Source organism: Culex quinquefasciatus, chromosome 2 (assembly GCF_015732765.1).
Source record: "Culex quinquefasciatus strain JHB chromosome 2, VPISU_Cqui_1.0_pri_paternal, whole genome shotgun sequence".
Lineage (NCBI taxonomy): Eukaryota > Metazoa > Arthropoda > Insecta > Diptera > Culicidae > Culex > Culex quinquefasciatus.
Window position 1 is genome coordinate 163,898,858 of NC_051862.1, and position 12,685 is coordinate 163,911,542.

The window sequence follows — 12,685 nt, forward strand, 5'->3', positions numbered from 1 at the left end:
GATTGATTTGGTGTCTTCGGAAAAGTGGTAGATATTGATGAGAACTATTCAGGAGAATAGGTACACGGAATACAAAAATTGGGTCCTAAAATGAAGCTTAGATTGCTGATCTTATTGTTTACAGCGATAAAGCTTATTTTTCTGAGTACAATGACCCTTTGTACGAGCACAAAGAGTTTAAAATGGATTTTTAAATCAATTTTGAAAAATTAACATCGCGGTCCTTCTTGACAGAAAAGCTCCTACTTGACAGATCGTTCCAAGGGGACCATAGCTGATCCATCGAAAACATGTTGTCTTGTCAAAAAAAAATTTTGCATTAAAATGAAAAAAAATGATCAGAAATGGTTTTTAATCGTGTTTTTTACCGTTGTTCATAAAAATTGACATAGGACTTTAATACCCAATTGAGATTTTTTTTTTCATTGAAATTCAATTGGGTACTAAAGCCCTATGTAATTTTTTATGTACAACGGTATAAAAATATGATTAAAAACCATTTCTGATCACTTTTTTTCATTTTAATGCCAAAAAAATTGACAAGACAACATTTTTCGACGGATCAACTATGCTCCCCTTGGAATGAGCTGTCAAGTAGGAACTTTTCTGTCAAGAAGGACCGTGAGGTTAATTTTTCCAAATTGATTTAACGTGAAGACTTCCATCATTGTCATGATTTTTCCTTCAAAGATATAAATTTTGCGTCGCTTTCAATATTTTGACAAAATTTCTTTAACAAGTTGTTTAGAATAGTGCCCTACACATGCTGATTCCTTTTGGTAACGATTATCCCATTCCTTGTTAAGTTATGGAAATTGTCATTAATCAATGATTGCCAACTAGGACGTCAATGACTGTGCCACAAAAGTATATAAATGTTGAAGCACAATTGATTTAGATCAAAAATTCCTTCAGTGGCTTCAAGAAGGCAACAACCGGCACATGCTGATTCCTTTTGGTGCTGAAATTCGTTAAATTGAATTTAATACACAATTTTTTATAGTGATGATTAATTTTCTTCGAAAATGATCAACGGCTTCACCTTAAAAATCCATTTTAAACTCTTTGTGGTCGTACAAAGCTAGATTCTAGTAAATTTTCAAAACAACCTAAGATTCATGGGTTTCCTATGCAGATAGGACCTTTTGAAAATTTAATTTAGAAAGGGTCATTGTACTCAGAAAAATAAGCTTTAACGCTGTAAACAATAATATCAGCAATCTAAGCTTCATTTTAGGACCCAATTTCCTAAAATGTGTATTTTTTTAATTTAAAAAAAAATAAATGTTTTAGGGGACAAAACTCCGCATCTTTCAACCTATTCAGAAGTATGGATTTAAATTTTGCCGACAGGTTATGTTTTATTAAATAGTAATTTTTGTAAAAAAATAAATCTAGTACTTACATTTTTTGACCTTATTTTTTTATTTAAAATTGAATTTTGCAATCGAAAAGTACTTTACAAATCTTTTGATTAAGTGCACCGTTTTCAAAATACTAAATTAATAATTAAATAAATTCCATTTTTTTTACTTTTAAAAATAGTGTCCATGGTTGTCCATTCCTGAAAATATTTTTTTTCAAAAGGGCGTATATTGAATGTTTGTCCCTTTCAAAATGTTAGTCTTGATTAAAAAAAAAATCAAAATATTGTTTTCGAAAATTTGAAACATTGAAAATTGGACCATAAGTTGCTGAGATATTATACATTATAAAATGGAGGGTTGTTTGGGTGAGACCTTAAAAAACAATTTTCTGTTTCTTTTTCTTCAATCTCAGTAACCAGTGGCCCAATCTTCAATGTTTCTTAGACGAGATTGCAGGAATTTTTCTTAACTTTTCGAAAAAAAAAATACTTTTGGGAATGGACAACCATATGGACTTTGATATGGACACTATTTTAAAAAGTAAAAAAACAGAATTTATCGGACAAAATTTAACTTAGAATGGCTATATTTTCAAAAGAATGCACTTAATCAAAAAATTGTAAAGTACACTGAAAGCCCGACCATGGTAGTTTTAAGAAAATTTGCTAAAAATGCTGCTTATTAAATTAACTGTGGCTTTTTGGTGAAAGTAAACGCAAATATGGTAAAATGTACCATGCTTCCACAAAATTGCATGGTAGCAAATACGAAATCATTATCATTCTCTCCATAATCGAGGGTTAAAATTACCATACCGCTCTCGACATAGTAAAACTGACTGCGTTAATCAGTCAATCCAAGCACGGAATGTTTTTAGCAAAAATACGTCGGTGCGTGTTCTCAAATTAACCCTACAATTTTGGGAAATTTTTATTTTGTTTTTGTTTTTGTAAAAATAGATCGATTGTATCTATTTTTTTCGGAATAGTCCTCATCATTACCTACAACTTTGCCGATGACACCAAATCAATCAAAACATGTCTTGAAAAGTTACAGGTTTTCGAATATTTATGCACCATTTTGGTATGAACAGCTGCCAAAAATGACTTATGGTTAAGGCTACCAACTGTACGGATTTTTTCCTTACCATACGGATTTTCGAACCTCTTCGCGGATGTTTAACAGGCCGGAATTTTTGTAGGGAATTTTACGCATAATACGGATTTGTACGGAATTTTAACAACTTTTTAATCATTGAATTGCTTTTTTGATTTGGTTGATGCTTTTGTTAACTACACAGAAAGAATATGTGGATTTACTTGACACGGACAAAATTAATTACATGTAAACTCAATTGATGTTAACGTAAGATTCGACGTAAACGGTTGAATCACACGTAAAATCATGTTTTTACGTATAATTTGTTACAAATTTACATAAAATTGCATTTAAATTTAAATGTTTAATGACGTGCAAAAGTGTTACATCATAAATGATGTAACATTCGGAAATATTTTTTTGTGTGTAGAAATTTTTATTTTTCTGTGAGTTTGATTTAAAAAGGGAGAGTTTTTCTGGGTTTCCTCAATTAAAACTTGATTATCAATAATTCTAGAGTTTTTGAACTATTGTCTTTCATATGTTGATAGGACCTTTAAAAAAAACTCTAGAATTGTTCTTTTAGAAATTCCTTACTATATATATTTATCCATTTCCAAAGGCTTTCTAAAACTTGTGAAAACATTTGAACATTTGAATTAACAAATCTAGAGTTTTTTTAAAGGTCCTATAAACTGTTGTGTTTCACATGTTATAGGACCTTTTCAATAAAAAAAAACTCTGGAAAAGTGTTCGTGAAAACACTAAGAACGGTATTATTCGTAAAAGCAAACTTGACATTTTGTAAACTTTAAAACGTTTAACAAAAAACATTGAAGAACATAACGATTTGATTCAAATCACGGTTTATTTTATGAATACTTTTAAACGTGCAACGTGTGAAATTTGTTAGCTCTAAAAACGACACAGTTTTATGTTTTTAATTCTCAAATTTATTAAATTTAATTTATATAAATAATTCATAGACAGTTTTTGTTATACCATGGTGTCATATCGGCAAAGTGTACGGATTTTTGCTCAGCAAGAGTTGGTAGCCTTACTTATGGTTATGATGACACAAAATTGCTTCATTGATGATAGGGAATTAATTCCTTAAGGCCCTCACAAAGTTTGAGCCAAATTAAAAAAAAATATAAATAAGTAAAATCCGTAAAATCCCTCTTAGGGCTCTTAGGAAAAATCCATTTCCGAGTTTAGTAGAGAATTGCTCACAATGATTAATTTTCAAGCAACGTGTTTGTTCAGCCATTTCTTCACGATTTTCTTAAACGTGCACATTGCTCTCAAAACGTCAAGGGCACGTGCGCGTCCGCGTTTGTTTACCTCCGGCATCGCGCTTCGGAGCATCGATTTTGGCTTTTTTTCGCAATCTGTTGAATTTATAAAACCTTTTTGCCGCGTTAATTTTGCTGACTTCATCTGCAAAAAAGTTGCCACAATATGGACGAAACCGTGTGCTACATCAAGAAAGAGTGAGTTTCAAAAATGGGTGACTTCGAAGGAGCACAAAATGCTAAACCACCTTAATTTCTAGGTTCGTGGTTCCACGTGAAAGCACCGTACCCGAACCGGCAGCGCCACCCACGTCCGGTGGCCAGGATTACGATCCTCCGCCGGGTAAGCCCGAGGGTGGTGACGACGAACCGTCCGCCAAGAAGGGTCGCTTCGAAAACGGCGGCGACGGCAAAAGCAAGCAGCAAAAAAAGCGCAACCGTGGCCAGAACAAGAACCGCGCGCTTCCGTTCAAGGAACAGGACGACGTCCGGCTGTGCAAGACGCTGCTCGATGGAAACGCCGAGCTGGGCAAGTGCAGCAAAGAGCGGTGCCGGTTCTCGCACGATTTGGAAAAGTTTGTCCAGCTGAAGCCGAAGGACATCGGTGAGACGTGCTACATTTACTCGCTGAAGGGTTACTGCAACTTTGGCGTTACGTGCCGCTTTGCCGGGGCGCATCTGGACGAGAACTTGAACAACAAGATTGCGGAGGGTATTTCGCGCGAGGACAAGAACCTGGTCAGCATGTGTTTGGGCTTTGAGCTGCAGAATACGCTGAGGAAAAAGAAGTACGACTTTAAGAAGTCAAACCAGTACGTGAGCAAGTTTGAGCAGCTGCAGAAGGAAGCGAAGGAGAAGGCGGAAGGGCAGGAGGCACGGATTGGAGCGTGCAGCGATGAGGACGTTATTAAGCTGCAAAGTGCGGAGCGCAAAAAGATCAACTTTCAGGACAAGTTGTACTTGAGTCCGCTGACGACGGTGGGGAATTTGCCGTTCCGGAGGATCTGCAAGGAATACGGTGTGGACATTACGTGCGGCGAGATGGCCTGTTCGGTTCCGATCATCAACGGAATGATGCAGGAGTGGGCGTTGACGAAGCGACATCCGTCGGAGGATTTGTTCGGGGTTCAAATCTGCGGCTACAGCGGAAAGCTAGCAGCGTACGCCAGTCAGCTGATTGCGGAAAACGCCGACGTGGACTTTGTCGACATAAATTTGGGCTGCCCGATCGAGCTGATTTTCAACCAGGGCGGCGGAAGTGCCCTACTGCGGCGCGAGAAGGTTTTGGAAGTGTTGGTTCAGAGCTGCTCGCGATTATTGGCCGATTACGGGAAAGAGTTTACGGTCAAAACGAGGACCGGCGTGTACGCCGGGAAGAACGTGGCCCATGAGTTGGTGCCAAAGTTTGAAGAGTGGGGCGCCAGTTTGGTGACGATCCACGGAAGAACCAAAGAACAACGCTACACCAAGCGAGCCGACTGGAACTACATCCGGCAGTGCGCCCAGACTGTGAAGAGCGTTCCCATCTACGGCAATGGAGACATCTTCAGCTACGAGGACTACGCGGAGGCGAAGAAATGTGCACCGGAACTGGCCGGTGTCATGATTGGGCGAGGGGCGCTGGTCAAGCCGTGGATCTTCCAAGAGATCAAGGAGCAAAAAGCGCTCGATCCATCCAGCAGCGAACGGATGGAGATGCTGAAGCGGTACGTGAACTACGGACTGGAACACTGGGGAAGTGATACGAAGGGGGTGGAGAACACGCGACGGTTCTTGCTGGAGTGGCAATCGTTTCTGCATCGCTATGTGCCGGTAAGTTTGCTTGATTTAAAATTTAATGACCTGGTTATTGCAAACGATTGTGTTCGATTTCGATCTTAAAATTTAAATATGAATCTAAAATAATTTAAACTGCTGATCAATAACTTTTGATCTAATAGATACAGAGATTTAATATTCTGAAAAAATCTTGAATTTTACTGTTTTAAAATTCTAAAACTTTGTTTTTTTTTCAAATTTTAAAACTAAATCTAAAGTTCTTCAATTCCTAAACTCTAAATATTTGTTTTTATTCTCAGGTTTCAAAGTTCAAACATTTATAATTTTAGAATTATATGCTTCCAAAAATCCAGAATTAAATTTGTTTAACATCTTTAAATTAAAAAAATCAAAAATGGTGAAACTCAATGTCAACTCCATTATTCTGAAATTTAAAATTTACAAATTCTTAAATGTTATGATTTCGTCAACTAACCTATCAACTTATTTTTTTTTTTTTTTAATAACTTTTTAGAAATATTTAATGTTTTTGTATTTATTTTTAAATTGTATAACGGTTGAAGCTGGCAATATTTAACCACCTATCTGAAAATGTCATGACATGACATTGAAAAAACATACCGTTAGCAGGGGTGAAATTGGGATGGAAAAAGTGAGATTTGTATAGCCCAATGTCACTGCTGCTGACGGTAGTATTTCGATCAAGATCTTGACATTTAGAACAATGGTCATCGATCCAAATATGAGGATTGGTAATCCAAAGTTAAGATCAACACTTTTGAATCTCAAATTTTTAAAATTTACGATTCTGAAATTCTAAAATTGATTTTTTTAACTCTCTCAAGTTCTCAAACTATGACATTCTGAAGTTCTAAAGTTATAACAATTTTGAAGTATTTAACTTTCAAAAATTCAGAAATTTTAATGATTACTAATTACTATTTTTTTAAATCAAATTTTGCATTTTCAGATTCATCAAATGCATAGGTTCTAACATTTTAGAGCTCTTAAATTTCTAAATTCATAACTTTAGAATTGTTTAATTATTGAATTCTCAGAGTTTGATTTTTTTTATATTTTAAAAATAAGCATTTTTTATTTGCTTTTGGAGTCAAATTATCATGGACTTCTGAAATTCTTAAAGTTCTGTAGTTTTACAAATTCTAAGACTCTAAAATTCTTAAGTTCTTGATATTCTGAAGTTCTTGAACTCTAAAATTACTTGATTCTAAAATTATAAAATTCTAAAAATCTAATTTGAAACATAACATTTTGAAGTAAAAAATCTAATTCATTTTTTTTTGAAATTCTGAAATTCTACATTCCAAAGTAGAAATTCATAATAATCTTAGACTCTGTTTTTCTAAAGTTCAAAAATGGCTAAGCTCTCAAAAATCTAATTTGAAAATTTCGAATATTGAGATTTCAAATTTCTAATTTAAAAATTCAAAATTCATAAATTGTTTATGAAAATGTTTTTTTTTCAATTGCCCAATTTTGAATTTTCTTGATATTGACAAAAAAAAAATAAATTTAAACTATCTTTTCATGTTTTTAAATTAAAGTAGTTGTTCGGTAACTGGGCGTTGTTTAACTGGGCGCTCGATAACTGGGCCGTAGCCCAGTTAAAAAGCAGACAAACGTCAAAAACCCAAAACAAATCGTAATGACTGAGGGGTTCATGGATGCAAAATCATGTTCAGTAAATAAAAATATGTTTTTTTCCAACTTTAATTTAGTTTTAAGTCACAATTAAAGAAATATGAAATGTAAGCATTGAAAACTTTTCTTTTTATATTTCACCAGGTAAACATTATGCATCGGTGGTCCCCTCGTTATATTTTATTCCAGCCCAGTTAGCGAGCAGCATTCGGTGACTGGGCTACGTTCCCAGCCCAGTTACCGAAATTATGGAGTTCTAAAGTTCTTTGAAATTCTTTAATTTTTTGAGCTCTAAAATTATTGGAATTCTGAAGTTCTACACATCTAAAATTTCTAAAATTGAAAGGTCCAAAATTCGGATGTTCATAAAATTTTTAAGTACAAAATTTTTAAATTCTTGACTTTTTTTGAATTTGTCAATGTTTGATATTTATATAATAGGTTTTTTTTTATTTTCCCGAAATTGATGCTTTTTGATTTAAAAAAAAACAAAGACATAACTTTTTTTATTATCTGTTCATGTTTTTGAGTCAAATTCTGGAGTTTTTCCAGTTTTTGCTTTTTGGGTGTTTTTGAAACCCAGGAAGGTGCTGTGTCCTATCCCTCGCCTAGACCAGACCAAAATCCATGATAAAACTGACAGACCAAATCTGTCAGACCAAGACTGTCAGACCAAAGAGCAAAAAGTAAACAATCTTTGTCTTCGACGTAGGTGCACACAAATCAAGAAAAGAAAACTTGAAAAAAAAAATATTTTTCCAACTCAATGACTGGGTTTGGAATTGAATGTACGGGACCATCCATAAACCACGTGGACACTTTTTTGGGATTCTCGTACCCCCTTCGTGGACAATTGTCCATACAAAAAAATCTTTTTTGTATGGAGCGTGGACAATCGCCATACCCCCCCCTCCCCCTAAAGTGTCCACGTGGTTTATGGATGGTTCCTACGTCAGAAAATGAATAAACAGTGCGGCGTCCTGTACACCGACAATGGAGCACTTCCATTCGAGCAGTTTTTGCTTTTTTCTACAATGTATTTCTTATGGAGCGAACTGTCAAAAACTGCTCGAATGCGGGTGCTCCATTCAATAAGCAGTTAAAAGCCTTTTTCTTCCATTTTAATTTTTGATAGCGTTTTCGGTTTACACCTAAAAAATCTTGAAATTATTTATACGGATTTGTGATTCCTCTCTTTCCATCATTCCCTTGTTGAAACCGCCTTGAGTCAGGGGTATTAAAAACACCCAATGCTCAAAAATTAAAAAAAAATCTGGAAATTAAAGGTTTCAAAACTTTTGAAGTTCTAAAATTCAAATTTCCTAAATTAGACTTCAAAATATTTTAAAACTCTCGTTGCTTTTTCAAAAAAAAACCTTTTGAAAAAATAAGCAAGAATTATATCACACATTCTAAAAGCTTTGAAAGTCTGGTGTTCTGACATTCTAAAGCTGATTTTAATTTAAAAAAATCTGTTATTCTAAAGTTCAAAATTACTGAAGTTTAGAAAAAGTAAAATTCTTCAAGTTTGGAAATTCTAAAATTATTAAATGGTAAAACTCATAAATAAATGTAACGATTGCAAAAAATCATGGGCGCAAAACTTTTGAACTAAAATCAACTCTCTTTCTTGCAGTACGGCTTGCTGGAGCGACCCCCGCAGAGAATCAACCAGCGTCCGGAACCGTTCCGCGGCCGGGACGACCTGGAAACGCTGATGGCGTCGCCCAACTCCTCGGACTGGGTCAAGCTGAGCGAAATGCTGCTCGGTCCCGTGCCGGACGGATTCAACTTTGTGCCAAAGCACAAGGCAAACTCTTACTAGGTTTTTGATTTGTTTACTTTTGTTGAATAATGGATGTGATAAAGCGATTTGAGAAATATACGCTGCAAACTAAGAAAAATGGCAATTTATTTCGTCTTAACAGTAACCGCAAACACAAACAAAAACAGACACGCAACTCACTTGATGTAGCTGAGCGCTTCCTCGACGTCCAGCTTCGAGCCGAGGTAGATTGGGCAGCGCTGGTGGATCGACGTTGGAACCACGTCCAGGATTTCCTTGTCCTTACCGGCGCTGGCCTTGCCGCCGGCCTTCGTCACGATGTACGCCATCGGGTTGCACTCGTACAGCAGACGCAGCTTACCGTTCTTGGACGCGGCCGTCGCCGGGTAGATGAAGATACCACCGTACTTGATCGTCCGGTGCACGTCCGCCACCATACTGCCCACGTAACGCGCTCCGTACGGCTTGCCCTTGGCCGGGTCCTTCTTATCCTGGACGTAGTTCAACACGGACTTGTCCCACGTCGAAGCGTAACCTTCGTTGATCGAGTAGATGTTGCCCCGCTCGGGAATGCGCAGATTGTAGTCCGTCAGCACAAACTCCCCGATCGACGGATCGTACATGAACCCGTGGACGCCTTCGCCCAAACTCAGCACGATCATCGTGGCCGATCCGTACAGCGCGTACCCGGCGGCGACCATTTTGTTGCCCGGCTGCAGCGCGTCCGCCTCGGAAGGTTCCGCCCCATCGTTGATCCGTCTGAAATTCGATCGTGATTAAATCTACCCCACCAGCGATCATCTATTCTTCTTAACTCACTTGGTAATCCCAAAGATCGACCCGATCGACACCAAACAGTCAATGTTGCTCGATCCATCCAGCGGATCGAACGACACCACGTACTTGCCCCGCGCCTCCGTCTCGATCTCGATCACGTTGTCGTTCTCCTCCGACACCAGCAGGCAGGTCGCGTACGACGACTTCAGCATGTTGATGAAGATCTCGTTCGACAGCACGTCCAGCTTCTTGACCTGCTCGCCCTGGACGTTCGTGTCGCCGGAGATTCCCTGCAGCTTGGCGATGCCGGCCTTGCGCACCGCCGAACTAATCGCTTTGATCGCCGTCTGGATGCAGTTCAGCAGCTGGGACAGATCGCCGGTGGCCTGTTTGTGCTTCTTCTGCTCCTGCAGCACGAACCGCGTCAGCGTCATGCAGTTCGAGTCGAAGGCGGGCCCCTGCTGCGTCATGATCTGGATCGGTGCTGGTGGTGGGAGGTATGGTGGGTTATTACACAGAGAAAGAAATGTTGGACATCTATGAAGAGTTCATGCAGCGGAAAGTTGATAATTACAAGATATTTGCAGAACAACAGGTGCAAAAGCGTTGGAAACAGGTATGGCATTCAAGAATTAGAACACAAGAGTTGACTATATCACAAAGAATTAAGGATTGCTGTATTAAAAGTCACTGCAAACGTGCTAGGAAAGAACATAAAACACTCGACGAAGTATACCTACTCGACATTTTATACTTTGCGTCCGGGATGCGGCTACAAATATTTAATATTTGATAATCAGTTAGCAGTGTGCTGTTATGAAATTTATCAATATTTTGGTAATTATTCTAAATCACAATATTTAAGAAGAGCTGATTAGAACTCAATTTAATGATCATTTCGATTATTTTGAACTCTGTTGTCACGATCATGAATGTGTATTGCTCTTAAAAATTTACAAAACTCCAAAAATTTAAAAAATAAAATCAATCAATTCCGAAATTTTAAATTCTAAGATTCAGCAAAATCCAGATATGATGACAGGGTGGCCACTAAAACCCATTTTCAAAATCCCGACTTTTCCAAAACCTCAAATAATAGGAATAGGAAATAATGAAAAAAAAAAAATATATATTGAGAAAACTGTTTACGAAAAAGTAAACATCTACCACCGAACTAAATGTTTAAACAAATTAAGAGAAATAATAATGGCTTAAGAAAAAATAGACATTTATTCTAAAAAGTATATAGGGGATGTTTGGCACGTTAAGCACTCGCTCCAAACTCCATCCAATTGGCTAATATTCACTATTTAAACAACTAATTTTGCAAAACATGGAAGCACTCATAATTTAGAAAAAAAAGCGAAAACTAAAACAATAAAAAAAAAATACATAAGACGTTATAGTTCATTTTAAACATTTTCAAACATAAATTTTATGTTCCTTATTTAAGGCTAGTAAGGAGTTCGGAAGGAAAGGGGTCAAGAAACAGCTTTACGAACAGCAGAACAAAGGAGAGGGAGCGATTTCTTGGGGCATTTCTTCACCCTCTCTGGCTTGCTCTCGCCGCCGCTGCTGCCCATTTGATTTTTTTTTTGACTGGTTCCTTCCGAAGTGCATATACAGATTTAGAAAGGAAAATAAAAGAGACTGACAAAATGTTAAAAATATCATAATTTAAAATTTTATCATTTTTTTTTTTTTTAAGAAACCCGATAGTTGAGTTTACATATCAAAATTGAACACAATTATTGGAAAGATAGAAAAAAAATTTTACGACTACCTGTGCTTGCGATTCCAGACTTATGAAAAAAAAAATAACACAAATTCCTGGATTTTTCTAAATTCATTGCGGATTCCAGACTTTTCCTCACTCGATTATCCCGACTTGAGTAGCCAAACATTCCCAGTCACGCAATATTCTAGCAGAGCTGGTTCTGCCATATTCCTTCTAGAACGGTAAAACATTTCTGCTAGAATGCTTTAAGAATATCCAGCTCTGTAAGAAATCTGCTAGAATCCTGGTAGAACGTCGTGACTGGGTTAAAGATACAATAATTAAAAATAACAGAAATTCTATTATTTAAAATTTAAATGAAAATCTAATTTTCTGCATTTAAAAAAAATGCAAAATTCAAGAATCTAAAAACAATTTTTTTGTTTTTTTTTATGATTTTGAAACCTTGTATTTTTTTAGTGTTAGTGTTTTTTTTTACTTTAGAATTTAAAAATTTTAGAGCTTATTAAAATGTCTCAATATCTGGAGCAACATTAGTGAGGGGCGGCTCAAAACATGTCTTTTTTGTCCACTAAAACATAAAAAAATCTAGAATGAAAAACTTCGTATTAGAGAATTCATGAATTGCAATTTTTATTCATAAAAAGTTAAAAAAAAAGATTTTTTCCTTGTATCTGTTCGAATTTGAAAGGCCTAACCAGGGCTGCGTAGTCGGGTCATATTTAAAACGACTCCGACTCCGACTCCGGCTTTCTCAGATTAGCTGACTCCGACTCCGACTCCGGCTCCGGCATTGAACAAATGGTTGGCTCCGACTCCGACTCCGACTCCGGCCTACCAACTCTTGCCGACTCCGACTCCGACTCCAGCTTTCAACAAATGGTTGGCTCCGACTCCGACTCCACATGTTTTTAAATGTTTCAAAAGTTAGTAAACTATTATTAGTTAATTATTTTTAAAACATTGATAAATAGGATTATTTAAATATTCTCTAAGCGTCATGTTTTTCTCAAGAAAAATAAGTTAAGTAAAAGTAAAATAAAGTAAATAAACGGAAAAAAAAGTTTCTAGGTTACAAGTTTTATACGTTATGGAAACAGAAATCAAAAAATATCTTCAGTTTTTGAGGCATTTTGAGAAGAACAGTTTTGTAAGTAAATTTGGATTTACTTGCTTAACCTGA

At 36.5% G+C, this 12,685-nt stretch overlaps 2 protein-coding genes across 2 annotated transcripts in view; one reads left to right on the top strand and one right to left on the bottom strand.

Annotated features, from left to right (window-relative positions):
- The first annotated feature begins 3,780 nt into the window (after nt 1-3,780).
- Nucleotides 3,781-9,105, top strand: LOC6043307 (tRNA-dihydrouridine(47) synthase [NAD(P)(+)]-like). The gene is made up of 3 exons (XM_001870887.2): nt 3,781-3,958; nt 4,021-5,572; nt 8,838-9,105. The coding sequence occupies exons 1-3, from the start codon at nt 3,927-3,929 to the stop codon at nt 9,024-9,026; spliced, it is 1,773 nt and encodes a 590-aa protein (XP_001870922.2). The 5' UTR covers nt 3,781-3,926; the 3' UTR covers nt 9,027-9,105.
- Nucleotides 9,097-12,685, bottom strand: part of LOC6043303 (vacuolar protein sorting-associated protein 41 homolog) — a 46,641-nt gene continuing 43,052 nt past the window's right edge. Inside the window, 2 exon segments of the mRNA XM_038250889.1 lie at nt 9,097-9,746; nt 9,807-10,248. Coding sequence (XP_038106817.1) covers nt 9,164-9,746; nt 9,807-10,248 — 1,025 coding nt within the window. The 3' untranslated portion in view covers nt 9,097-9,163.

Coding starts and splice junctions, on each gene's coding strand:
- LOC6043307 (XM_001870887.2), top strand. CDS start 3,927: ATGGACGAAACCGTGTGCTACATCAAGAAAGA. Junction 3,959..4,020: donor GTGTGCTACATCAAGAAAGA/GTGAGTTTCAAA, acceptor CTTAATTTCTAG/GTTCGTGGTTCCACGTGAAA. Junction 5,573..8,837: donor TTCTGCATCGCTATGTGCCG/GTAAGTTTGCTT, acceptor TCTTTCTTGCAG/TACGGCTTGCTGGAGCGACC.